Source organism: Scylla paramamosain, chromosome 2 (assembly GCF_035594125.1).
Source record: "Scylla paramamosain isolate STU-SP2022 chromosome 2, ASM3559412v1, whole genome shotgun sequence".
Taxonomy (NCBI): Eukaryota; Metazoa; Arthropoda; class Malacostraca; order Decapoda; family Portunidae; genus Scylla; species Scylla paramamosain.
This window is the reverse complement of record NC_087152.1, coordinates 14,803,747-14,830,000: the sequence shown is the minus strand read 5'-3', so window position 1 is coordinate 14,830,000 and position 26,254 is coordinate 14,803,747. Positions and strand designations below refer to the sequence as shown.

The following is a 26,254-nucleotide window of genomic DNA, read 5'->3' as shown; positions in this document are numbered from 1 at the left end:
GAACCTGCCCTCTTTTTCTCTGTTCTTTTTTTTTTTTCTCTCTCTCTCTCTCTCTCTTTTTCTTGTTTTTAAGGCGCGTCACTTTTTTTTTTTTCTATTTTTCTTGGTTAAGGTGTGTATTTTCTTTCTTTTGTGTTGTTTTTTGTTATTTTATTTGTTTTTTTTTCTCTCTATCAAGGTGCTTCATTTTTTTTTTTTTGCTTTCTCTCTCTCTCTCTCTCTCTCTCTCTCTCTCTCTCTCTCTCTCTCTCTCTCTCTCTCTCTCTCTCTCTCTCTCTCTCTCTCTCAGATGTGGTTTTCTGTATTTTATGTTTTATCTTTTTTTCTTTTTTGTCTTTTCCTTCAATATCTGGTTTGTTTGTTTGGTTCGTTCTTTTTTATGATTTTTCCTTTTTTCTTTTCGTTACTTTCTTATTTTTTTTATTTGTCATTTTTTTCTTCCTTTTTATTGCTTGTTTGTTTATTTGGCTTGAAGTTCTCTCTCTCTCTCTCTCTCTCTCTCTCTCTCTCTCTCTCTCTCTCTCTCTCTCTCTCTCTCTCTCTCTCTCTCTCTCTCTCTCTCTCTCTCTCTCTCTCTCTCTCTCTCTCTCTCTCTCTCTTTGTTTTTGCTTCGTTTTCTTTACCGTAGTTTCCGTTTTCCTTTCTCTTTTTTTTTTTTTTGGTGGGGGAAGGAGGAGGGGAAGGATAAAGACATGTTTGTTTGGTTCCATGTATCTTTATGAGCCTTTTTTTATTTGCATCCTATATATATATTCAGGTTTTGCTTGTTCAGTTACTTCTACTTTTTTTTTTTTGTCTTACTTGTCTCTGTATTCTTCGCTTGTTTATTTTCTTTTTGCTATTCCATATTTTGTTTCCACTCCTTTATTCGGTTATCTAATTGTTGAATTGTTTACTGCATGTATGAAGTTTTTTTTTTTATTATTTATTCATGTATTTATTTTGGTAGAATTTTTATATATGTTTTCTCTTTTTTTTTATCTTTCATTTATTCATTTTACTTATTTGTTAGTTTAGTCTTTTTTTTTTTCGCGAGTCTATGATTGCATACGTTTGCTTACCATTTTTTCACATTTACGTGGATTAACTAAGGGGAACGAATGTGCACTGATATAAATTGTAGTCATGTTTAGCTTGCGGTTTAGGTTTGTATAGTTAGGTGTAGGTATTTTAGCTGTTGTATACTTTGTGTTTACTTCGTGCCATGTTTGTTGCTGAAGAGGTAATGTGTTTATCTGAAAAAATCATTAGAATCATGCTTAGATTTGGTTATTAAGTTAGTGTGCCATGTTTCCTTCGTGTCAGGTGTGTGTTGCGGAAGTTAGTGCGTTTACCTGGCAAAACTACAAAAGTCATGGCAGATGCGGCTAGTTAGGTCAAATTATTCTTGGTTTTATTTGGTTTGCTCGAGTTGGGTGGAGGCATTTCATCTGTTACTGTGCTACATTTCCTTCATATCTTGCACATTGTTTAGGACGATTAAGGTTTATTGTCAATACTTGTAAGAATGTTGCACTCAGGGTTCGGGGACTTGCACCTTTTTCTGTATAGTAGTCTCCCTCGCCACCTGTACCTGTTCCAGGGGTCACTTCCTTCTGCGTCACGCCACTACCCAGTCACACCCACTGTACCTTTTTCTGTTACGTTGTTTCCATTAAGGCGACACGGGTTTACAGTGTTAATCTTCACCCGTACATACGGACTCTATATATATACTGTGGAAGAGGTAATCTGTTTATCTGACAAAATTATAAGAATCATGCTATTTTGGTTTGTTCAGGTTTAGTTACGTATGTGCAATTAGGTCAGGTTTCCACAGGTGTCTAGATTTTAGTTGTCACTGCCCTGTATTTCCGCCGTGTTATGTGTATTGCTGAGCAGGTAATGCATTGATCTGACAAAATTATTGAAGTCATGCTAGTTTATTACAGCTGTATTTAGTTGCCTTTAATTTAGTTAAGTTCCTGCAGGTGTGGGGATTCTAATTGTTACTGCGCTGTATTTCCACCGTGTCATGTGTGTTGCTGAACAGGTAATGCGTTTTTCTCCGACCAAATTGTAACATCCGTGCTAATTTATTATACGTGTGTTTATTTATGCTTGGTTTATTTAAGCTAGGTTTCTGTAGGTGTGGGGATTCTACGTAGTTGTTAGTGATGCATGTCATGTGTATTGTTGGGGAAGTAAATGTGTTTATCCCACTAAATTTCAAAGACCGTGCTAGTTTGTTTCAGCCATATCAGCAAAGTCGAGTTGAGTTTCCTTAGGTATCAGTATTTGTTACTGTGCTGTGTTTCCATCTTGTCATGTGTATTGTCGGCAGATACTCGTAATGTGTTTATCCCACAAAATTATAAGAATTATGTTAGTTTGTTTCAGTTAAGGCAGTTTATTTAAGTTAGGTTTCCTCAGATGTTGGTATTTTAGTTGTTACTGCGCTGTGCCATGTGTATTGTTGAGCAGGTAATGTGTTTATCTGACAAAACAGAAGGGTGCGTTGCGTCTTGAGGCCAAACGCTGCTGGCCTCAACACTAAATTAATGACGGAGGCCCCCTGGGTGCCGCCTCCCACTGCCTGCCTCACACCGCCGCCACATTTCGGAAAAGGAGAGTTTGAGGGCAGACTCGGGTGCGTCTTTTGCAGCACCATTTTTGCTTTTCATTTTCGTGGATTTCTTTGTAGCATGCATCCTCCGCTGGGAGAAAAAAATGGCGTGGAATTTTTTTTTTTTTTCATTTACGGAGTTGGATCATTTTGGTGAGGAAACTTAAAGGGTAAATTGGGATGTGTCCTTTGCAATAACGTCTTTTTTTTTTCCTTTTCTTCCCGCACATTTTCGTCCATTGTCATTTATCATCTGGTGGGGGAAGAAAATACTGGAGACTAGATTTGTGTGAGGTATTTTGGTGACAGTTTCGGAAAATAAAATTGTCTGAGGATAGAGTTAAGTAAATATACTTTTTTTTGCAGTACTTTTTTTCTTTTCTTTTTTTCTTTTTACCTCTCGCACTTCTTTGTAATCTTCATCCTTCTTCGGAAAAAAAGGAGAAAAATAAAGAAAAAAAAACATACACTGAAAACTACATCTACATTTCCAAAAGTTACTGGGACTGATGAATGAGGGAAAAGGGGAAGTTTAAAGGTAGACTTGGATTCATATTTTTTGCAATATTTATCTTTATTATTTTTTTCTTTTATATTCTCGTTGTCATCTTGATCATCTGTCGGAGTAGAAATTACCGGGGGACTTACAATTCAGTGCGTCTTTAGGGAAAATTATTCGGATAAAGGAATATTGAAGGAAAGACTTGTGTGTCATTTCCAGCTCTTATATTTATTTACGTATTTATTAATTTATTTTTTCTTATTTAATTTGTTGTGCAATTTGTCTTTCCAATTATCTGTCGAAGAAAAGAAGCAGGTGGAAGCTTCGTATATTTTAATGAATTATTTAGATAGATATTCAAGAATCTTTTTCTGGAAAGTTGTTATTGTTGTTGTTGTTGTTGTTGTTGTTGTTGTTGTTGTTGTTATATCATTATTATTATTATTATTATTATTATTATTATTATTATTATTATTATTATTATTATTATTATTATTATTATTATTATTATTATTATAACAACACCACCACCACCAACAAAAACAACAATAACCTGCTACAACAACAACAACAACAACAACAACAACAACAACAACAACAACAACAACAACAACAACAACAACAACAACAACAACAACAACAACAACAACAACAACTACTACTACTACTACTACTACTACTACTACTACTACAAAACCAGCGCCGCCACCCCTATCCTCACCACCACCACCACCACCACCACCACCACCACCACCACTATTATTATTATTATTATTATTACAAAGTGCAAAGAGGACCCATAGACAAGAAAGCAGGCTGCGGGGAGGCGTGTGCTAATGGTGGAGGGGCGCGGCACGCATGCACTGGCTCATAAAGGTCACAGTAAACATTTTGACATACTCTTCTATTTTACGGCCGAAGAGGAGATTGCTAAACACACTGGTGAAAGTCGCCTTATATTTACTTCGCTTCTGTCTCTATTTGTCTCTCTGTCTTTCTGGCTGTGTGTTGTATGTGCGTCTGTGTCTTTCTGCTTGTGTCTGGCCTGTCTCTTTTTGTCTGGTTTGTCTGTCTCTGTCTGTTTGTCTGTCTGTCTGTCTGTCTGTCTGTTCGCATGTCTGTTATTGTGCTTTGCCTATTTGTGTCTGGTTTTCCGTTCATCGTTGATATTTTTTTGTCTACCTTTTTGTCTACTTCTCAATATGTCAATCTGTCAGTCTGTCTGTCTGTCAGGCTATCTATATATATTTCTCTCTCTCTCTCTCTCTCTCTCTCTCTCTCTCTCTCTCTCTCTCTCTCTCTCTCTCTCTCTCTCTCTCTCTCTCTCTCTCTCTCTCTCTCTCTCTGAGTTCTTTTCTTCTTCTTCCATCTCTCTCTCCCTCCCTCCCCACTATCCCCTTCATCCTCTCAGTGTTATGGCGGAATCTCTGCTCTCTCTCCCTCCCTCCCACCCACCCTCCCTCCCTCCCTCCCTCCCTCCCTCCCTCCCTCCCTCCCTCCCTCTCTCTCTCTCTCTCTCTCTCTCTCTCTCTCTCTCTCTCTCTCTCTCTCTCTCTCTCTCTCTCTCTCTCTCTCTCTCTCTCTCTCTCTCTCTCTCTCTCTCTCTCTCTCTCTCTCCGCCGCCCCTTTCTGCCGTCCAGGGGTAATGCACACACACGTTTACCCTGACACAACTTTTACTGCTCAATCCCGTAATAATGTTTCTGCGTCGGCCGGAGCAGCAGCAGCAGCAGTAGCAGTAGAAGAGAGAGAAAGGCGAGGCATGACCAGGGAGAGGCGCGATGCTTTCCGAAGACCGACACACCGCCCACCGCCTCCTTCCCCCTTACCGGCCTTGCTTCCTTCCTGCCTGCCTGCCTGCCCCGCCTTTCCTTCTCGTGCCTAATGCCCCTTCACCTTGTTTCCTGTCACCCTGCCTCCTCTCTCGCCGCCCTCAGCCCTTTGCCTTGTTACCTGGTGGTCCTCTTCTTCTTCCTCCTTCCTCCTCCTTCCTTCCACTCCGTTTCCTCCCTCATTCCACTCTCTTTCCTTCCTCACTCCGTTCTTGTCTTCTTTTTTTCTTTCTTACCCTCCTCCTTCTCCTCCTCCTCCTCCTCTTGCTCTCCACGCTAGTCCAAGTTTCCATTCTGTTGCATTATTTTTCTCGTCTCGAGTGGAAATGGTGTTGCTGTTATTATTATTATCATTATTGTTATTATTATTATTATTATTATTATTATTATTATTATTATTATTATTATTATTATTATTATTATTACTACTACTACTACTACTACTACTACTACTACTACTACTACTACTACTACTACTACTACTATTACTATTACTCTTGTTGTTGCTGTTTTTGTCGGTATTATTATTGGAGTGCATCTTGTTAGTACTGATATATTTATTGAGGATACGTGGGTCGCGCTAACAAGCAGGCGGGGTTCATTACATAGGCATGTCGGGATGCTTCACCTTTCACATATCTTCATTTGGTTCCATTATTTTATCCTCATTATGCAGGCGAGTGGAGAGCGCCGTGCTGCTGCTGCTGCTGAGGACCGCCCACCCGCCTGCCCGCCCGCCCGCCCGCCCGCGCGCACTCAACGAGGGACTGTGATCACGCTGGCGTTAAGTTTAATCACACCGATAATGATTTGCCAAAGGATTTCTTCCTTTGAAAGCCACCGAGGAACAGGCGTGCCAATCCCTCCGCACCAGATTTACATAAAGCGACTTGCGGGATTGGATTGCTGTCTGGTGCTGTTTTACACCCATCATTTCCTAAAGGGTTATCAAAGGAGGTTTTTGTGACAGGGAAGGTAATGATGAGAAAAGCGGCGGGGAGGGTGGCGGGGTGAGTACTGCCAGGCGCCGTGGAGTTGGCAGTGCTGGTGCGGCAACGCTGGCGGGGAGTCCACAAAGAGTGCGCTGCTTTCTGTCCGCCGCTGATTCATTCATCTCGAAATTGATTTCCTGATGAGTCTACTGGCTCAGAACGGCTGCCGGATCCCCTTCGCTGGTACAAAACACCTCACACACACACTCGCCACTCGTCGCTCGTCGCTTGAGCGTGACAGACGAGACGTGGGTATCGAGTGGCGAGCCCCGCATGGCCATTCATTGCTGATGCGAAGACCTTAATGGCATTTAAACTGCATAGCGACAAATAATTATGTTCCAACTTGCTTCATTTAAGTGCAAATATGATGGTTATGAGACCAAGACGGCGGAACATTTTACACGTGTTGGGGAGGACTGGGAGGGAAACCGAGCACTGGAGGCGTTGTTTACAGCAGGCTGGAGCAAAGCAAGGGACTGGGGCAGGAGGAGGAAGGGAGGGCAGGCAGGGACGATGGTGGCGTTCCTGCTCCTTGCTTATTGGTGGCCATCTCGAGGCGCGTGTAAGGAAAATGTGGTGCTGTTGTTATGTCTCTCCTTTTTTTTTTCCTCTCTCTCTCTCTCTCTCTCTCTCTCTCTCTCTCTCTCTCTCTCTCTCTCTCTCTCTCTCTCTCTCTCTCTCTCTCTCTCTCTCTCTCTCTCTCTCTCTCTCTCTCTCTCTCACCTTTGTTCTTTTTTCTTAGTCAATGGTGATTGTTTTTGGTGTGTTGTGTTAATGGCAGTTGTGGTGTTTACGTGTTGGGGTGGGTGTATGACGGAAAGTAATGATTTTTTGGTGCTTTTGTTGTGTTTAATGGTGATTGCATGTAGTGTGGGCGTCATGGTGCATTGGGAAGTGTAAAAAAATAAGAACATAAGGAAACTAGGAAAGGAAACTTAACCTGCAAAAACAAACCCATGTCTTCCCGCAGAACACAGTGGACATTTATCTCCATCACCTGAAAATAAAAAGGAAACTACGAAAAGCAGCTTGACCTATAAAACACAAACCCCACACCTTCCTATATAACACAACTACCCATTATCTCTCTTACTTGATAAAAAAAAAAAAAATAATAAATAAATAAATAAAAGGAAAATACGAAATACCAGCTAAATACCCAACCTAACTCCACCTAACCTAACAAACACAAATTGCCCTACCTCTCAACATAACCTAACAAACCTTTTATCTCTATACCTTAGGCGACACAAGACTCTCCACGGGCATGCTGAACCCACCTCAGCCACCTCAAGTCTACCGTCTGTCGCGGAGCCCACAACACCGCCTGCACCTTGCCCAGGACCTGCACTTCATCGAGGAGCCTCCCAGACAGCTGCACTTCACCAACACCTCCGGCGCGGTGGTGGACTGCGTGGCGAAGGGCGTGCCTGACCCCACCATCACCTGGACCTTCGCTGACGGCCGCCCGCTGAGCCAGGTAAGTCCTCGGGGTGCGCTGGTGACTAAAGGATAAGGTTAGGGAAGGAGTACCTGCGCTCTCTTGTCTGGGAGTATTAACAACTTGAGTGGCTGGTTCTCTGTGGTTGTAACTGTGTATGTGTGTGGTTCTCTCTCTCTCTCTCTCTCTCTCTCTCTCTCTCTCTCTCTCTCTCTCTCTCTCTCTCTCTCTCTCTCTCTCTCTCTCTCTCTCTCTCTCTCTCTCTCTCTCTCTCTCTCTCTCTCTCTCTCTCTCTCTCTCTCTCTCTCTCTCTCTCTCTCTCTCTCTCTCTCTCTCTCTCTCTCTCTCTCTCTCTCTCTCGTGATAGTTTATATATTTTTTTGATTTTGTTGTTATGAATTATACATTTTCCTTTTATTTGATATAGGTTTGCACATTTTTCCATTTTTTGTCATCGGTTATAATTATTTCTTTTGAAATAGTTTATGTATTTTTAATTTTTCTGTTTTAGTTTATAAATTCAGTTTTCTCGTTATTATTATTATTATTATTATTATTATTATTATTATTATTATTATTATTATTATTATTATTATTATTATTACTATTATTATTATTATTATTATTATTTATTTTATTGTTAATATTAATAATAATATTATCATTATTAATATTATTATTATTATTATTATTATTATTATTATTATTATTATCATCATCATTATAATTGTTATTTTTATTATGAGAGAGAGAGAGAGAGAGAGAGAGAGAGAGAGAGAGAGAGAGAGAGAGAGAGAGAGAGAGAGAGAGAGAGAGAGAGAGAGAGAGAGAGAGAGAGAGAGAGAGAGAGAAACTGACAGATAAACAAAACAGATTCATTACAACCAAGGCTTACACACACACACACACACACACACACACACACACACACACTAATTTTTCATCCCCTACGCTTTTTTTTTTTCATTTCGTCTAAGTTCAAACCATTCACATCATTCTTTCGTTTCAATAATCGTGTTATTTTGCTGGCGCATTGATAACACGCTTTAAATATCTCACGTGACGATTCGAGTCTAACCCACTACTACTATTTTCCATTTTCCGCCATATTAAGCTTGGCGTAAAGAATCTCATTTTATCCGACAATATATATTTATACATCTATTCATATCCCGAACTCTTTTTTAATTAATATACGTATATAGTGTGTGGCTATCTCAATACACTGTGCTCGCCCATCTACATACGTCTCTCTCTCTCTCTCTCTCTCTCTCTCTCTCTCTCTCTCTCTCTCTCTCTCTCTCTCTCTCTCTCTCTGCAGGTGGCGCCCTTATTTCTTTTCTCAGGGTACATTTCGGGGTGTGTGTTGGTCCTTGTCACTCCACCCTACGTCTTGTTCTCCGTTCTTTGCCGGTATTGCAAGTCGCTCTTCTTGTTACAGTCTTGGTCAATAATTGATTCACCTACCGCACTTGCCTCTTTCTCTCACTGTGTTTGGCGCTTTCCCTCAGTCTTGTGTCCTGCAGCCTGCTGAGAATCTACGAATTGTTTGGGTTTTTGTGAGGCTGTCAGTAGAAAAACAGGCTTCGGAGGGAGAGGAAGGATAAAGTTTGTGTCCTGTAATCTGCTGTGACTCTAAGCTGTTAGGTTATTTTGTAAGATCGTCAGAAGAACAGAGGACTTAAGGTTGGGAGGAGGTGCAAAACTTGACTCCCGTAATCTGCTAGGAATCCAGCTGTTGTGAAGATTTGTAAGACTGTAAGCAGAACGGAGGACTTAAGATTGAGAGGAAGAGTAAACTTGAGTCGTGCAATCTTCTAGTAATCTACAAGTTGTTAGTTTTTTCTAAGATGTCAGCGGAACAGAGTAGAGATTGAGTGGAAGCGCAAGGCAGTTGAGTCAGTGCAAAAAGTTACTCGGTTACTTGACTTCACTTCCACCCATGAGTGTACCTTGTTACTTTTCCGACTCAGGATCGTGTTCTTGTTCTTGTCATGAATAGCAAGATTGTCGAAACAGAGAACTTGAGCGCAAAACAGTGAAAATAAGTTAAAAATAAAAGTTACTCGACTATTCAACTTCTAATTATGAATGTTCCTTGTTATTCTTTGCACTCGGGTTTGTGTTCTTGGTCTTTCATGGTCTTGATGTTCTTATTGCAGTATTTAACCCTTTGACTGCTATTTGGTACATCTTTATTAATTATTAACCACTTGGGAACATCTTTTATTGTTCTATACTCTCTTCCAAACATTATCTCGGCTAGAACGTGCAAAATCAATTTCTTTTTGTTACTTTTTTCTTGTACATGTTTATAAAGATTTCATACATTACCCATAGTGCTGTTATTTCTTGCATATCGCAGTGAAAGGGTTAAGAGGGTCATTGAATATACAAGTCTACTTCCTAAGACTGCATACCGTTTTATTTCGTTACCGCATTTTGGGTCCGTGTTGTTCGACGCTTTGTTCCCTCATCAGGACTATTTTCAAGGGCCACAGAGGTGTTAAGTCGAGTTCTAGTAGATGTTTTTATTTTTTTCCATTGACGTTATGTAGAATTCGTGTTCAATAAGAAATTTCAAATATTTATTTATCACTAGCTTTTGCACATGATTCACTAAGTGCAAGGCTTAGTGCATTACAGTACTAGATACCCTTTTTGAAGCAGTAGATTTTCAGAGAAAGGTATTTATTTGATTTTTAATAGTTAAAAAGAAAAGAACAAATACAAACAGAAAACATATAAAAAGAAGAAAATATATGACATTTTCAACACAGGAAACAGATCATACACCAATTTTTTTTCACAGAACGTTATGCTAAAATCACACACGCACAAAAAAAAAATAAAATAAATAAAACACCGATAACTCCCATATACGAGAACTTGAGCAACGTAATCACAATAAGACACTGAGGAAATGTTATGAGAATGAGCTCCGTGGTGGTAGTTGTGGTGGTGGTGGCTGTGTAATGGTGGAGCCGAGCCTCTCAAATAGGCTGTCCTTTCCATGCTGCCGCTGCTGCTGTTTTGTGTATTGTATTTACCATCTGCTGCTCTGTTTTAATGGTTTTCTGTTTACCAAGACCATTTCACCTGTTCACAATTTCCAAGGTATTTGTTGTTCCCCGCACGCACCTCTAATACTCGTAGCGGCGGCCTCTTTCCACTCCTAGACCTCACCTCCTCGACACGTCTATTTTACTTTGTTGTTATTCATATTGTGTTTATTTATTTATTTGCTTCCGTACAGTTTGCTGCAGTTTGTTGTTGATATATTTTCATCTTAATGGGTTTTGTGCTAAACTTTGCTGATCTCTGGCATTGGACACACACACACACACACACACACACACACACACACACACACACACACACACACACACACACACACACACACACACACACACACACACACACACACACACACACACACACACACACACACACACACACACACACACACACACACACACACACACACAGAGAGAGAGAGAGAGAGAGAGAGAGAGAGAGAGAGAGAGAGAGAGAGAGAGAGAGAGAGAGAGAGAGAGAGAGAGAGAGAGAGAGAGAGAGAGAGAGAGAGAGAGAGAGAGAGAGAGAAAAAAATTACATACATGGCTTATCATTTATAAATTTGCTTTTGTATCCTTTTAGATGACATTATTTTAACATTTGTAGTGATGACGAAGAGCGCAAACCATTGATTCACCTCAGCCCACGTGTGTGTGTGTGTGTGTGTGTGTGTGTGTGTGTGTGTGTGTGTGTGTGTGTGTGTGTGTGTGTGTGTGTGTTCCGTTGTAGCTCATTGTTTCTTATCGTTAATGAATAGACCATACCTTTTTTTTTTTTTTCAGTCAGTTAAAAATTTGCGGTTCACTTCCATATGGCATTTTATACATTCATTGGATCTGGCCTCGTTTTCTGTAAAGTCCAATTTAATTTCATTCAATAATTCATTTTTCCAGGGCGCATCTCTCTATCTCCCTCTCTTTTCATTCGGAAATACGCACGGGGAAGTTGTATCAATTATTGAGTATAATGCGTGAAGCTCAATCACTCCGGGGTTCTTTTTTTTTTTTTTGAGGGGTTCCTTTTTTTTTTTCCTTTTAGAATTTCCCTCGATTTGCTTCAGCCTCCAGTTTCCCTGCATCACTCAGGCGTTCTATTAATTTTATTCGGTCTCTCTCTCTCTCTCTCTCTCTCTCTCTCTCTCTCTCTCTCTCTCTCTCTCTCTCTCTCTCTCTCTCTCTCTCTCTCTCTCTCTCTCTCTCTCTCTCTCTCTCTCTCTCTCTCTCTCTCTCTCTCTCGCTCAAATCTTTCCATAACAAGTCTTCGCTTATCTGTTGTTTCATGTGCATTTCTTCCTTTCTATCAATGTTTGTTGTTTTCCTCAGCTCTTTTGTTTCCTTTGGTTCTCTTGGCTTTTGGTTGTCTTATTTTGGTTATCTTTGCTTTGTCTTCTTTTGTTTTCTTGTCTTTGTTAATGACATCTAATCATATTCTTTTTTATATTTACAACAACGCATACCTCTTAACGTCATACTTTTTATACGTATATTTTTGGTTCATATTATTATACGCCGCACACCTTCATCAGTGCCATTTTCAAAGGCCGCAGAGGTGATTAGCCGGATTTTCACGATATTTGTACCCATTTATGATGCAGAATCCTTGTTAAACTATCATAAGTATCATTAGAACCATAAAAGCACTCTTGAAGACACGCAATAATTTTCAATATACTTTATTGAGAGTAGTCAAAGTGAAGTGTTGAAGCGTTTAAGAATCCCGGAGCTTTGCCTCACCACCATCACCACCACTACCACCACCACAGCCGCCCTTGCCTCTACCATAATAATGATTAATTAATGGCTAGTAGTGTAGTATTGTCTTTACCCATACGTCATAACTTCAGACGTCAGGGTGTGTTACTTATTCTTGCTTGCTAAATTTACTAAATAAACTTAATTACTCTTTACCGAATGAACTTGCCTTGCCTGGTGAATATACTTAATAAACTTCTTTAATGGATAAACTTCAGCTCTCTTGTCGTGTAAATTTACAGAATAAACTTAATTTGTCTACTGAATAAACGTAACTTTTGACTGAATGAACTTAAATTGCCCTGCTTGATGAATTTACTTGATTAACTTAATCTTTGCTAAATAAACTTAATTGTTTTTTACTGCATAGAATTAACTTCTCTTTACTGGTGAATGTACGGAATAAACTTAATTCGCCTTTAATGAATTAAATTGTCTTGCGTTGTGAGTTTCCTGAATGAACTTAACTTGTTTCATAGGGACATTCTTATCCAGGATCTCTTTAAACTTCAATGCTGATGACTTCTCTTTTAATTTAATCTTCTTCCTCCTCATTCTTCATCGTTTCCATCTTCCATTGTTTTCTTGGCCCAGTGTTTTCTCAATCTCTCTTGATCTTGACCTTCTTCCAGCATTTTGTTGGGTTATTGAATTTATAACTCCACCTCCAAAGACTACATACTGTTTTTCGTTCCCGCCAGTATTCTTCAACTCTCTTCTCTCAAAAAGACTATTTTCAAAGACCACAGAGATAATAAATTTTTTTGGTGCAGAATGCTTGTTAAACTAGTACTAGAATCACGAAAACTATTGGAAACCTAAATAAGATCTACTGAAGCCTGATGAAAATAGTCGAGTTGAGACAGCGGAATGTTAGTGAATACCGTCCTTGAAGACACGGAAAGGGAGACGGCAGAAGATAAAAGACTTTTCATAGGTGAGACGGTGGTCGCCTCGTGTGGGACCAGCAGCGTTAGGTCGCCTTTACTTAATGTTTCAGATGACTCCCTGCGGCTCAGGTGGGGCTCTAGCGAGGACTGTCGAGGAGGAAGGTAATCGGGGCGCTAATCTTTATTTCCAGCACAATGATAACTGCGCGCTCTTGATCGCCTGGGGGAGCCGCTTACCTCCACTTACCTCCGCCTTCCATATGAGAGATAATAACACCTGATGCTCTGACGCAGGTGAGTGGACTGCTGCAGGTGGCGGACAACGGCTCCCTCGTGTTTCCGCCCTTCCCCGCCCACCGTTACGACACTCGCGTGCATTCCGCCGTCTATACCTGCCGCGCCTCCTCTCCCGTGGGCACCCTGCTGGCCACACCCACCATCGTCAGGGCAGGTGAGTGCGTCTGTGTGTGTGTGTGTGTATGTGAGTGTGTGTGTGTAGTGACTGAATTACTTGTGTTTTCATGTAAGTCAAGGGAAACGAACCTATTTTCTACTGCACATGGTGTACCTAAGTATGTTCTACCACCTTAGGGCTTTTAATTATGTCTGTATTCGTAACGAGTGTACTGTTACCTAAGATTTTGATATATTTTCCTTTGTGTATGCGTCTCTTTTTTTTTTTTTTTGTTACGGGAAAAAGAAAATAATCGTTTTTTTTTTCCTTTTTTTTTCTTCGGGGGTGGAGGGAAGCAGAGAAATTAATGAAGCCCTTCGTTTTAAATACCCGCATGCTCTTTTGCAATTACTTCTTGCACTTTCATGAATTAAAAGAGAAGAGACTAGAGGATATAAAACAATGTGATGTTCGTGAGGTTCCACAGACCAGCACACACACACACACACACACACACACACACACACACACACACACACACACACACACACACACACACACACACACACACACACACACACACACACACACACACACACACACACACCATCGTCACCGCTGCTCGAATCAAAACAACCCGCGTGTCTCCGTTCGTAAAAGCATTCCAGAAGCCAGGACGCATATGAAAGCCATCCACGTTAACCATTTAGTCCGAGTCTTCAAAGGTTTCTTGAGACTCTGCATCCTTTGTACTCTGTTACACAGGCACCATTCATTCATTCACTTAGTCTCAGCTGTCACCGAAACGCGTCACCATGGCTTTCAAGTGACGTACTGTTGGGAAAACTCTAACCTGTTGTAAGAAATGCTCGAAAAAAATAATAATAAATAAAAATAAATAAATTAGAAAAATTCGTAAAACTGGTGAATTATTTTGACAGTATCGAAAAGTATTAATCTTGAGTTAAAAAAAACAAAAACTGACGCACACACACCACACACACACACACACAATTTTGCGTTTCCATCATTCCACCAGGTTAGAGTTCTCTCGATAGTACCAAGGAAGGGAAGGTGGGAAGCACTATGGTTCTAGTGGATGGAGATGTCTTCGTATCCACTGTGTGTACTTGCCCTCCTGTACCTTCTTCCTCCTTCTTATCTTGCTTGCTTTAACTCTTTCTCCATCCCCTGTATCTCCCAAAACGGTCATTTTTTTCCTTCTCAGTATCAAAATCCTCTCTCTCTCTCTCTCTCTCTCTCTCTCTCTCTCTCTCTCTCTCTCTCTCTCTCTCTCTCTCTCTCTCTCTCTCTCTCTCTCTCTCTCTCTCTCTCTCTCTCTCTCTCTCTCTCTCTCTCTCTCTCTCTCTCTCTCTCTCTCTCTCTCTCTCTCTCTCTCTCTCTCTCTCTCTCTCTCTCTCTGCTTCCTTTCATCAAGAGGTACTTCGCCTTTGGGCTTTTTAATTTACTCCTGGTTCTTGTGCCGCCTGCAGGAGCAGAAGACTTTTGCTCTATGGAGGGTACGATCTGCTCCACATTTGTAATTAATGTCCAGAGTAATTTGTGATGTGTAGGTGACAGTGTACTTTTCTGGTAGTGTGGGAAAGATGAACAGGACTATCTGCAATTAAGAATATTCATGATTTTTTTTGTGTGTGTATGTGTGTGTATTTCATAAACACTTTTAACTTTTCTTTATTCATATGTGAATTCCAAAATGTTTCCCTTGTGTCTCATCACGCGAGATTTTATGCTAAGAAGTGATAAAAACTAGATACAGAGGCTTTAAAACTCTTGGTGGCCAACAAATCAAAGATCTACCTACGTGCCTCTCTCGCTTTCAGTGTAAAAGGAATGTGTACCTACAGAAATGTTAAAAATTAGATACAGGAATGGTAAAACTTAGATACGCTAGTTTTTAAATTCTTGATGGATAAACTAACAAAGACTGTCTCTCTCTCTCTCTCTCTCTCTCTCTCTCTCTCTCTCTCTCTCTCTCTCTCTCTCTCTCTCTCTCTCTCTCTCTCTCTCTCTCTCTCTCTCTCTCTCTCTCTCTCTCTCTCTCTCTCTCTCTCTCTCCGCCAGTGGTGGTGGGGCAGTACCAGGTGCAAGTGTACGACCACCTGGTGATGACTGGCAATACGGCGGTGCTGCAGTGCGTGGTGCCCTCCTACCTGCGGGAGTTCGTGTCCATCACTTCCTGGCACCTGGAGGAGACCCGCCACGTGTATCCTTCCCTCCACGGCGGTGAGTCCTTGTGTGTGTGTGTGTGTGTGTGTGTGCGCGCGCTTTATATGCATAGATGTTTTGCTTTCATCCATAGAATATAAAGAGAGCAAAATCCACAAGAAATCCTAACACGGTATGCTATAAACTCTGCGGTCATGGGCAGTGTGATTTAAATATGGCAGTTTGCTCCAACACTTACACAGGAACATAACATAAGAAAACACGGAAAGCTGTGAGAGAAAGTCATCAGGCCTACACGTGGCAGTCCCTGTATTAAAAGATGCCAGCCCATTTCCCCCTACCATCCTCACCCATAAATTTCTCTTTATCTTCCTTTAAAGCTCCCTGTTGGCTCTTCACTAAGAACCTGATTACTTCTACACATAAAATGAATACAGAAGTGAAGGTCTTTGTTAATTCTCGAGTCTTAGGATAAAATGAATAGAATATAGTGGGAAGAGAGAGAGAGAGAGAGAGAGAGAGAGAGAGAGAGAGAGAGAGAGAGAGAGAGAGAGAGAGAGAGAGAGAGAGAGAGAGAGAGAGAGAAAGGGAGTGCAAGGCAAGGCAAGGCACGCGAATTATGGTAAGAAGAAAAGTCAAAGGAAGGGGGAACTGATGAAACAAATAGCCTTTGATTCCCGCCTGGATCGTTAAAGCCCTGACAGGAGCAGCTTATTCCGCTGTGCAAGGCGAGCAGCAGCGTCCCTGCACTCGTATGGGAAGATGAAGCAGCAGACAAGTGCGAGAAGAGCCGAGTTATCGAGAGGGATTTACCATGTGGGGATCAGATGACCTGCGATAACGTTGTATTGAATGTTGCTGCAGTGACGGTATCTCTGTAGTGTAGTGTGTTGAGAATTGCCGATGCGTTGAGCTGTATAGAAAATTGTTAGGTTTGGATTTGTGTTGGGAATTATTGACGTGTTGAAGTGTATTGAAAATTGTTAGGTTTGGATTTGTGTTGGGAATTGTCGACGTGTTGAAGTGTATAGTAAATCGTTAGGTTTTGATGTGTGTTGAGAACTGTCTACGTGTTGAGGTGCATTGAGAATTGTTACAATATGGAAATATGTTGAGAATGGCTAACATGTGAAGGTATATGCAGGGAAAACGGTCAACTTACTGAAATGTATTTATAGTGGACAACTTACTTATTAGAATGCGTATGTGAAAAAATGTTCACTTATGGACATCTTCGGAAAGTGGTTAACGTAAAGAAAACTGTTAACTCATTGAAATGTGTATGTAGGGAACGGTTAACTTATTGAAGTGTGCATATAGAAGACAATTTACTTGTTGGAATATATAGAAAACTGTTAACTCATAGAAATGTGTTGAGAATGATTAACGTTTTGAAATGTGTGTTTAGGAAAACAGTCCACTTTTCGAGATGTCTGGGAAACTCTTAACTTATGGAAATCTTTGGAGAACAGTTAATATAAAGAAATGTATAAACATCAGTTAACTTATCGAAATCCATATGAAATAAATTTACTGAGATGTATGGATAGGTAGTAACTCAATGATAATTTACTTTAACTTCTTAGTCTGTAATTTTCCCATACAGTCTCTTGAAATCGTTTTTTACCATCGACAAGACAAAAAAATATTTAAATAAATAAATAAATAGATAATAATAAATGAATAAATAAATAAATAAATAAAAAGTAATAATAGTGAAATAAATAAATAATAAATAAATAAAAAAATAAAATAATAAAATAGAATAAAATAAATAAATAACATCGTATTCTCTTCATTCTGTGTGTCTATGTAAACGATCTCGAACATTTTTATCAGGCTCTAGTGGAAATTATTGGCGGTTTTCTAGGATGCTTTCGCGATGCTAGTGATAGTTAAGCAAGTGTTCTGCATCCTAAATGGTGAAACGCTTTTGATAACTCCACTGATAATTTTTGTAGCCTTTGAAAGTCGTCCTTCTGAGAGAGTTCAAAGCGTTTATAAATAAGAGCCCTGGATATGAGCAAAGGACGAGTATAGGAGTGAAAGGATTAAGCGCATCACTAGAATCATCAAAACACTTGAAATCCTTAAATGTTTTCAAGTAAAGTCTATTATTAAAAGCCGGGATGAGACGAGATACATTTGGCAATACAAGTGACCATGATAGTAGGAAAAATTAATCTAAAATCATGAAACACCCTTGAAAACCCACAATGATTTCCACTACATCCTATTATTTGAAGCCGAGAGAAGACGAGGGACCTTTGACAACACAAGTACTGGAGGATGGTACATGATAACCGTCCGTGTTCTTAAGCATCTGGCGTCTCAAGTCAGTTATATATCACAGGCTATAGTGGAAGGTATCAGTGTCTTCAGATATTTAGTATGTACTTCCATGGTTCCAATGCTAGCTTGACAAGGATTTTGCATCATCATTGAGCAAAACCCCAAAACTCATGGGAACGTGGCTATTGAAAGTTATCCGTCTTTTTTGTTAAGGATGTTCCCACGATTCTGGTAATAGTTTTACAAGGATTCTGCATCACCAGTAGGAAAGACACCCATGGGAATCCAATTAATCATCCGTACGGTTTGAAAAATAGTAGAAGACGAAATGTTTAAGCATACCGGCCAGGATCCCAGACAAGCAGGCTACAGATGAGTGCTGGAGAAGACTGCAGGGGTTGGTTGGTCGAGACTTCACAGAAAGTTAAGGGAAAGCGATTTAACTGGTTTGTCCTTGTGATGGGAGGGAGAGAGAGAGAGAGAGAGAGAGAGAGAGAGAGAGAGAGAGAGAGAGAGAGAGAGACCGGGGAAGAACATGCAGTGAGGAGAGTAATGAATATTGAACCTGGGGAAAGTACGGGGAAGGAAACGTGGAATGAGATGAAGGGAAGCTGGTTTACGAGACTCGGAAGATGCTGGATCGAGAGAGAGGCGGAGGATGCGGAAAATTAAAGCAGGGAAACATTGCGTATAAATCCGAATATGAAATTGTTTTTAGTGAAGGAAGATGATGAAAGAAAATAAATTAACTGAATAAAAGAAGTTGGTCGTAGTAAAAGAAAATTAAGCAAAAAGAATGCGGAAAAAATTAAAGCAGAGAAACATTATAAATCGGAATATGAAATTTCTCTTGGTGAAACAAAATTAAGAAAAAAATAAATAAATGATAAAAAATAAATAAGTAAAAAAATAAGTAATAAAAAAAAGAAGATGGAGGTAAAAACAATAAGATGTAAAAAAAACTCCAGAGAGATTAGATAAATAAAATGATAGAGGAAGATTTAATGACATCTCTGATCTTAAGCTTGGAAGTGACACACCAATCTTAATTCTTCACTGCAAGGAGAAACTAAATCAGATATAAGAAAAAAATTCATGACAACTAATCTAACTGTTGGGAATGACAAACCCTTCTTTGAGTTCCCGCTGTGCTTCGATGAAAGGGCTCTGCATGACTGACGCCTGCTGCCCTCCAATCACACGAGTAGGAGCAGCACCTCATGATCAGAACGACAACCTCCCACTAATATTCTGCCCAGTGACGCTTCCTGAAAAAAGTGGCCGAGCAGTGTATGGCAGGCTATTGGTGACGTGTTCACTTCAGCCACAGTACATATCAGTAAGAACATAAGAACAAAAGAAAATGGTGGCAGCCAGTCAAAAAGAGAGGAAACGAAATAAAACGAAGGAGGAAAGACACGAAAACAAGGAAAAAAGACTGAACGAAGAATGAAAGGTAAATATAAAGATTATTCCCACGTCGTTGTTTTGAAGTACAGTAACTGAAGGCAGATGAGAGGCAGTCCCCGTCACGCCAAGAATAAGGGAAGCTGCAAGAAGTCGTCAGACCTGCACGTGGTAGTCCCTGTAGATTGCCTTGAAAATTAGGGATAGTATTGAAATAGCATTATCGTTTTCATATGAGGGTTAGTTTAGGTTAGGATAGGTTAAATTAGGTATAGATTCATCCAATTCATAAATTTCACTGTTGATCCTTTCACCGTGCAGACGGAGACTTGCAAAAGCGTCATATTTTGTCAGTGTCTAAAAATTAGTAGGATAAGATTATTTCCATCATCCCCAACATTAGATACGGATGTGATAGAATTCTTCGTAGATAAGCCTTACAAGATTGATGCAGGTAGTGGTAGGAAGGAAGAGGAGGCGTGTGCATTAGTTTTATTGTGCTGGAGTCTCGAGGCAGCCGGCGAATCCCCACGGAAATATCTCCCTCCCGACGGGTAAAACCGATTTCCGCGAGAGAATCAAAGCGGTGGTTAATTTCCTCTGAAGGTCTGTGTGCAGGAGACAAGAGGCGGAGCATCCTGAGGCCGGGACGCTCGAAGGGGCGTGAAGAACACTGAAAAACCAGATACCACGGATTGTGCAACGCTTATAACCAATCCTTCACAGCCATACACACACACACACACACACACACACACACACACACACACACACACACACACACACACACACACACACACACACACACACACACACACACACACACACACACACACACACACACACACACACACACACACACACACACACACACACACACACACACACACACACACACACACACACACACACTTAGTAGGAAGATGTTTGTGATTGTAACAGGAGAGAGAGAGAGAGAGAGAGAGAGAGAGAGAGAGAGAGAGAGAGAGAGAGAGAGAGAGAGAGAGAGAGAGAGAGAGAGAGAGAGAGAGAGAGAGAGAGAGAGAGAGAGAGAGAGAGAGAGAGAGAGAGCCGAACCAAACCGGCAACTGTTGAGAGACTACCTTTGAAGCCTCCTCACTTCAGAAGCAGTTAATTAAAAATGCACAATTAATTTGTATTGGTATTTTTTTAGGGAATATCAGAACTTGTGTAGAAATGATGTGTTTGTTGTTAATCTTCAGGAGCATCTGCCAGGCTGTGGAGGGAAAAATGTCCCTTCTGAGAGAGAGAGAGAGAGAGAGAGAGAGAGAGAGAGAGAGAGAGAGAGAGAGAGAGGATAAACATACTCGCCCACTCTCACCCGGCTTGCTTTTCCATTTAAACACTCAGTCTTTCATATTTCTCTCTCTCTCTCTCTCTCTCTCTCTCTCTCTCTCTCTCTCTCTCTCTCTCTCTCTCTCTAGCTGTGTCTTACGACCATTCAATCCCCTCCTCACATCTTACCTTTGTTACTCACTCTGCCAACTGGCCCACGAGTTTCTCTCTCTCTCTCTCTCTCTCTCTCTCTCTCTCTCTCTCTCTCTCTCTCTCTCTCTCTCTCTCTCTCTCTCTCTCTCTCTCTCTCTCTCTCGCCCTACATTTGCCTCTTCGCCCTTTCACTCACCCTCTCATCCGATACTGGTCTTTCTCAGTCCACACCCGCATCTCTCTCTCTCTCTCTCTCTCTCTCTCTCTCTCTCTCTCTCTCTCTCTCTCTCTCTCTCTCTCTCTCTCTCTCTCTCTCTCTCTCTCTCTCTCTCTCTCTCTCTCTCTCTCTCTCCCTTGTCACCCGTTTCGCCTCAGGTTGTTGGTGCACTGCCCTGGTTGAGGGGAGAGAGAGTTCGTCGACGGGTTGTAGATGAAGGTAACCTCCTCCTCCTCCTCTTCCTCCTTCTATTCCTTTTATCCCCCGGCTACCTGCGCTACCATGGACCGTTGTCATGTCCGAGTGCAGGGTAGACAGCCACTGTGTACCTCGAGGCGCCTTTGCTAGTGCAGGGAGCAGAAGTTTGAGGAAGATTATTCATGGTGGTGGTTCTTCATTAGTGGTTCTCTCTATCTGTGTCTCTCGCTCGCTCTCGGTCGTCTCCTTTCCTGTCCTCTCCTCTGTCTTTCTCTCTCTCTCGCTTGATTGCTTGATGGGTGTACGTGTGAGTGTGTGGTGCTTCTTCAGATGCGAGGATGGTGCAGTTTTGTGATTCTGTGATGATTGGTAAGTGTCGGGAGCGAGTGAGTGATTTGGTTTGGTTTGGTTGGTTGAGTAAGTTGTTTGTTTTCTGATTGATTGGCTTACTCGTGGCTTACTCACTCACTCCCTTACCTACACAGTTATTATTGGCTGAATGGCTGGCTGGCTGAATAACTAACTGATTTACTTTATTTAACCTGATCTACTGACCGACCGACTGACTGACTGACTGACTGATTAACTTCATTTCAACTGACTGAATGACTAACCGAATGAGTGACTGATGGAATTGAGTGAGTGAGTGACTAACTGATTGACTGATTCTCCTTTTTCTTGTTGGTTTGATATTAATATGTTCAATTCTTGGTATAGGCGGCTCTCTCTCTCTCTCTCTCTCTCTCTCTCTCTCTCTCTCTCTCTCTCTCTCTCTCTCTCTCTCTCTCTCTCTCTCTCTCTCTCTCTCTCTCTCTCTCTCTCTCTCTCTCTCTCTCTCTCTCTACAAAGTTGATGTGCTGGGAATTTCCTTAATTTTTTTCTTACCTTCAGCATCCTCACTCGCTCAGCACATTTCATCTCTCTCTCGCTCGTCACTATTCTTGACCCTGGCTCATCTTTTGCCGCCTCCTCATCTCTCATCTCGCTCACGTATAGGTCACTCCTCTCAACCTCCCTCTGTGTCTCACATTCCCCGTATCCTTTTTCTATCTGTATGTTTTGTCTTTTTACTTGTCTGTCCGTCTCTCTCTCTCTCTCTCTCTCTCTCTCTCTCTCTCTCTCTCTCTCTCTCTCTCTCTCTCTCTCTCTCTCTCTCTCTCTCTCTCTCTCTCTCTCTCTCTCTCTCTCTCTCTCTCTCTCTCTCTCTCTCTCTCTCTCTCTCTCTCTCTCTCTTGTAAGAACATACAATCATAAGCAAACGTAGAAGTTCGAGGAAGCCATCAGGCCTACATGTGGCAGTCCCTGTATAAAATATGCTTACTTATTTCCACCTATCATCCTCATCCATAAATTTGTCCAGTGTTAGATCTCTCTCTCTCTCTCTCTCTCTCTCTCTCTCTCTCTCTCTCTCTCTCTCTCTCTCTCTCTCTCTCTCTCTCTCTCTCTCTCTCTCTCTCTCTCTCTCTCTCTCTCTCTCTCTCTCTCTCTCTCTCTCTCTCTTTTTCTGACGCTTCCTTACACCTCTTACCTTAGACCACAACATCACATCATCACACAACCTCCTACTTATCTGCCACCCTTTGCTCTTCCTTTGTGTTCCCCTGTGTTTCTTCCTCATCCCTCATCCCTCCCACCTCTGGCTTCCCTCAGACGGCAAGTACCACATGACGGAGGCTGGCGACCTGCACGTGTTCGAGGTGACCCCAGCTGATGGTCTCTCCAGGTTCAGTTGCCGAGCGCTCCACCGCCTCACGGGAAAGTCGCAGGTGTCCGTCAGCCCAGCCAGGATCATTGTGACAGGTGAGTCTTCGGGTGAGGTGGTGGAGATGGGGGTTGTAGGTAAGCTTATGGGGTTGGTGTTTTAGATTAGGTTAGACTACGTTAGTGGAGTTACGTAATAGTAAAGTAGAGTATAGAGAAGAAAGAGTATAGTAGAGTAGAGAGAGAGAGAGAGAGAGAGAGAGAGAGAGAGAGAGAGAGAGAGAGAGAGAGAGAGAGAGAGAGAGAGAGGAGGAACTAGAGCGAGAGAGTAGAGAGAAACTAGAGCGAGAGAGTATAGAGAGAAACTAGAGAGAGAGAGAGAGAGAGAGAGAGAGAGAGAGAGAGAGAGAGAGAGAGAGAGAGAGAGAGAGAGAGAGAGAGAGAGAGAGAGAGAGAGAGAGAGAGAGAGAGGGAAAATTCTTAGGTGTCTAGTATTCGAGCTTCAGGGCTTTTGATTGTAGCTGGTGTGCTTTGTAGAGAGAGAGAGAGAGAGAGAGAGAGAGAGAGAGAGAGAGAGAGAGAGAATAGCAGGTTCATAGTTAAGTTACACGTTATAAAGCGAATCAGCGAACTCATTAAGTGCGAGTAATTAGGTCAAAAAGCATCACCACCATCACCATTATGACTCACCAATCAGAGGCATTTCTAATTAATTACGCCGCTCTTTACTACTCAGCAGGTTGCGAGTGGCCGGTGGCTATTTAATTACACTCACTGATGTGCCGCCTCATTCACCAGGGACTCGTAAAATGCTACTGAAGGTCAATGAGTCGCTAACAGACACGGGGCTTTGAAACTGAAGGAGAAAGACATACGCACACAAGGAAAGACACACAGAGACACTTACACACACACACACACACACACACACACACACACACACACACACACACACACACACACACACACACACACACACGCAAATATTTCCCTTGTGACTCTTGGATCTAAAGTCCTCTTAAACACTTCCTGGTCTTGTCTGGTCTCCTTTGAACTCCTTTTTATTGCTAGTGTGTATAATCATGGAGTGTAATCAGATGTAATTCCGCAGGTAATCATTTTGCTCGTCTGGTCCCTGCCTGCTTCTTGTATTTTCTCCTGCCTTTGACTTGAACTGTTCCAAGAGGTTTCAGGACACTTATCTTGGAATTTTGGGTAATCCTTTTTGGTCACACTCTTTGCGGACTGGCATCTTCAGTGGGCCAGTCTTCATCTTACATAAAAAAAAAAAGTGTTGTAAATTGTGTGTTATCAATTGAAATTCCCAGGTAATTCTTTGGTGCGTAATTGATTACATAATTTATCTTTCTTACACGTAATCGTAGTTGAATTTAACAAGAAAAACAGAGGATACAAAAGTAAACTACTAAGTAATCATTTAGTGCGTAACAGAAAACATAACTTCTTGTTCATTTGAGCGACTTTGGTCAAATTTACTGAAGAAAAAAACAAAGCATACTAAAACAAATTCCTAGAAAATCGCTTAGTAACAGAAAACACATCTCCTTCATTCATGTAACCATACACGAATTTACCTTAAAACAAAACACACTAAAGTAAACTCCTGACTATTGTGGAGGCTTTTGAAATTAAACCCTTAAATAAAGCAGATCATTTTGTGAAGCTTGAAGGGAAAACTGCAGCAGTCAAAAAGCTAACAGGTTTTCCTAGGTAGTAGAAGTTGGTGAGGTTATAACGAGTGTGTTCGTGATTCTAAAGGTTATGTTAATAAGGATTCTGTATCATTAATAGGAGAAACAGCCATGAGAATTAAATTATTAGTAATTTCTGTTGGGTTTCGAAGTATATAGTTCTTATGAGAGCCCAAAGTGTTTAGAAATGTGACTAGTTGTTGTTGTTGTTGTTGTTGTTGTTGTTGTTGTTGTTGTTGTTGTTGTAGAAATGTTTACAGTAATACAAAACATATACGGAAAATACAGTACAGATGATTTTCGCTCATGTATACTACTCTCTCTCTCTCTCTCTCTCTCTCTCTCTCTCTCTCTCTCTCTCTCTCTCTCTCTCTCTCTCTCTCTCTGTCTCTCTCTGTCTCTCTCTCTCTCTCTCTCTCTCTCTCTCTCTCTCTCTCTCTCTCTCTCTCTCTCTCTCTCTCTCTCTCTCTCTCTCTCTCTCTGTCTGTCTGTCTGTCTGTCTGTCTGTCTCTCTCTCTCTCTCTCTCTCTCTCTCTCTCTCTCTCTCTCTCTCTCTCTCTCTCTCTCTCTCTCTCTCTCTCTCTCTCTCTCTCTCTCTCTCTCTCTCTCTCTCTCTCTCTCTCTCTCTCTCTCTCTCTCTCTCTCTCTCTCTCCACCCCCATCCCTTCTCGCACTCTAGTCCCGCCCCTTCACTCATGCCTTCTTTCCTCTTCAGCACAAGAGTGGACCGCCGCCGCTGCCTGTTTGCCTTTCCTCTTGTGCGAAATTTTTCTAGTCGCAGTGTGTGTGTGTGTGTGTGTGTGTGTGTGTGTGTGTGTGTGTGTGTGTGTGTGTGTGTGTGTGTGTGTGTGCGCGCGCGTGTGTGTGGGTGGTGTGTGTGCATGTGTAATTTTATTTGTGTGTGTTTGCGCTTCCCAGTTTCTGAAGAGGGAAGAAATGTTCGAAATTTTGTTTAATTAATTCTAAGGCGTGTCTATGGTTCGTGTGTGTGTGTGTGTGTGTGTGTGTGTGTGTGTGTGTGTGTGTGTGTGTGTGTGTGTGTGTGTGTGTGTGTGTGCGCACGCGCGCGCGTGCGTGTGTGCGTGCGTGCGTTCGTGCGTGTGCGTGGTAATGGATTTTTACTTCTTTGTGAGTGTTCTTTGTGTAACTATTTTTGTTCATTTGTGAATACTGGTGCCAAGTCTCTTTGAAAAATTCTTTTGTGTCATTCTCTCTCTCTCTCTCTCTCTCTCTCTCTCTCTCTCTCTCTCTCTCTCTCTCTCTCTCTCTCTCTCTCTCTCTCTCTCTCTCTCTCTCTCTCTCTCTCTCTCTCTCTCTCTCTCTCTCTCTCTCTCTCTCATCTGCTTTTCCCCTCCTCTTTCATGCATGCTGGTACATTTATGCTGCTGCATGTTTAGACCACTTCTTTATGTTTGCCCGTCGCTCTGTCATTCTAGCGCCTCCTCTCTCTTTCTTTTCTTTTTTTCGCGGACAAACAAAAAACAGTACTTCCATCATTGTCAGTTGTCGACTTCTCGCCTGTCTCGCCAGGGACGCGACGGGAGCCTTTGTCCCTCGGAGCACTGCACCCCAGCCAGCGCATCCATTGCCACCACCTCTG

At 41.5% G+C, this 26,254-nt stretch overlaps 1 protein-coding gene across 1 annotated transcript in view; it reads left to right on the top strand.

The window, feature by feature from the left end:
- Positions 1-26,254, top strand: part of LOC135106337 (cell adhesion molecule Dscam1-like) — a 77,581-nt gene that overhangs the window by 49,677 nt on the left and 1,650 nt on the right. Inside the window, exons 2-5 of the mRNA XM_064015259.1 lie at positions 7,179-7,414; positions 13,389-13,545; positions 15,574-15,735; positions 22,892-23,041. Coding sequence (XP_063871329.1) covers positions 7,179-7,414; positions 13,389-13,545; positions 15,574-15,735; positions 22,892-23,041 — 705 coding nt within the window. The remainder of the gene's footprint in view (positions 1-7,178; positions 7,415-13,388; positions 13,546-15,573; positions 15,736-22,891; positions 23,042-26,254) is intronic.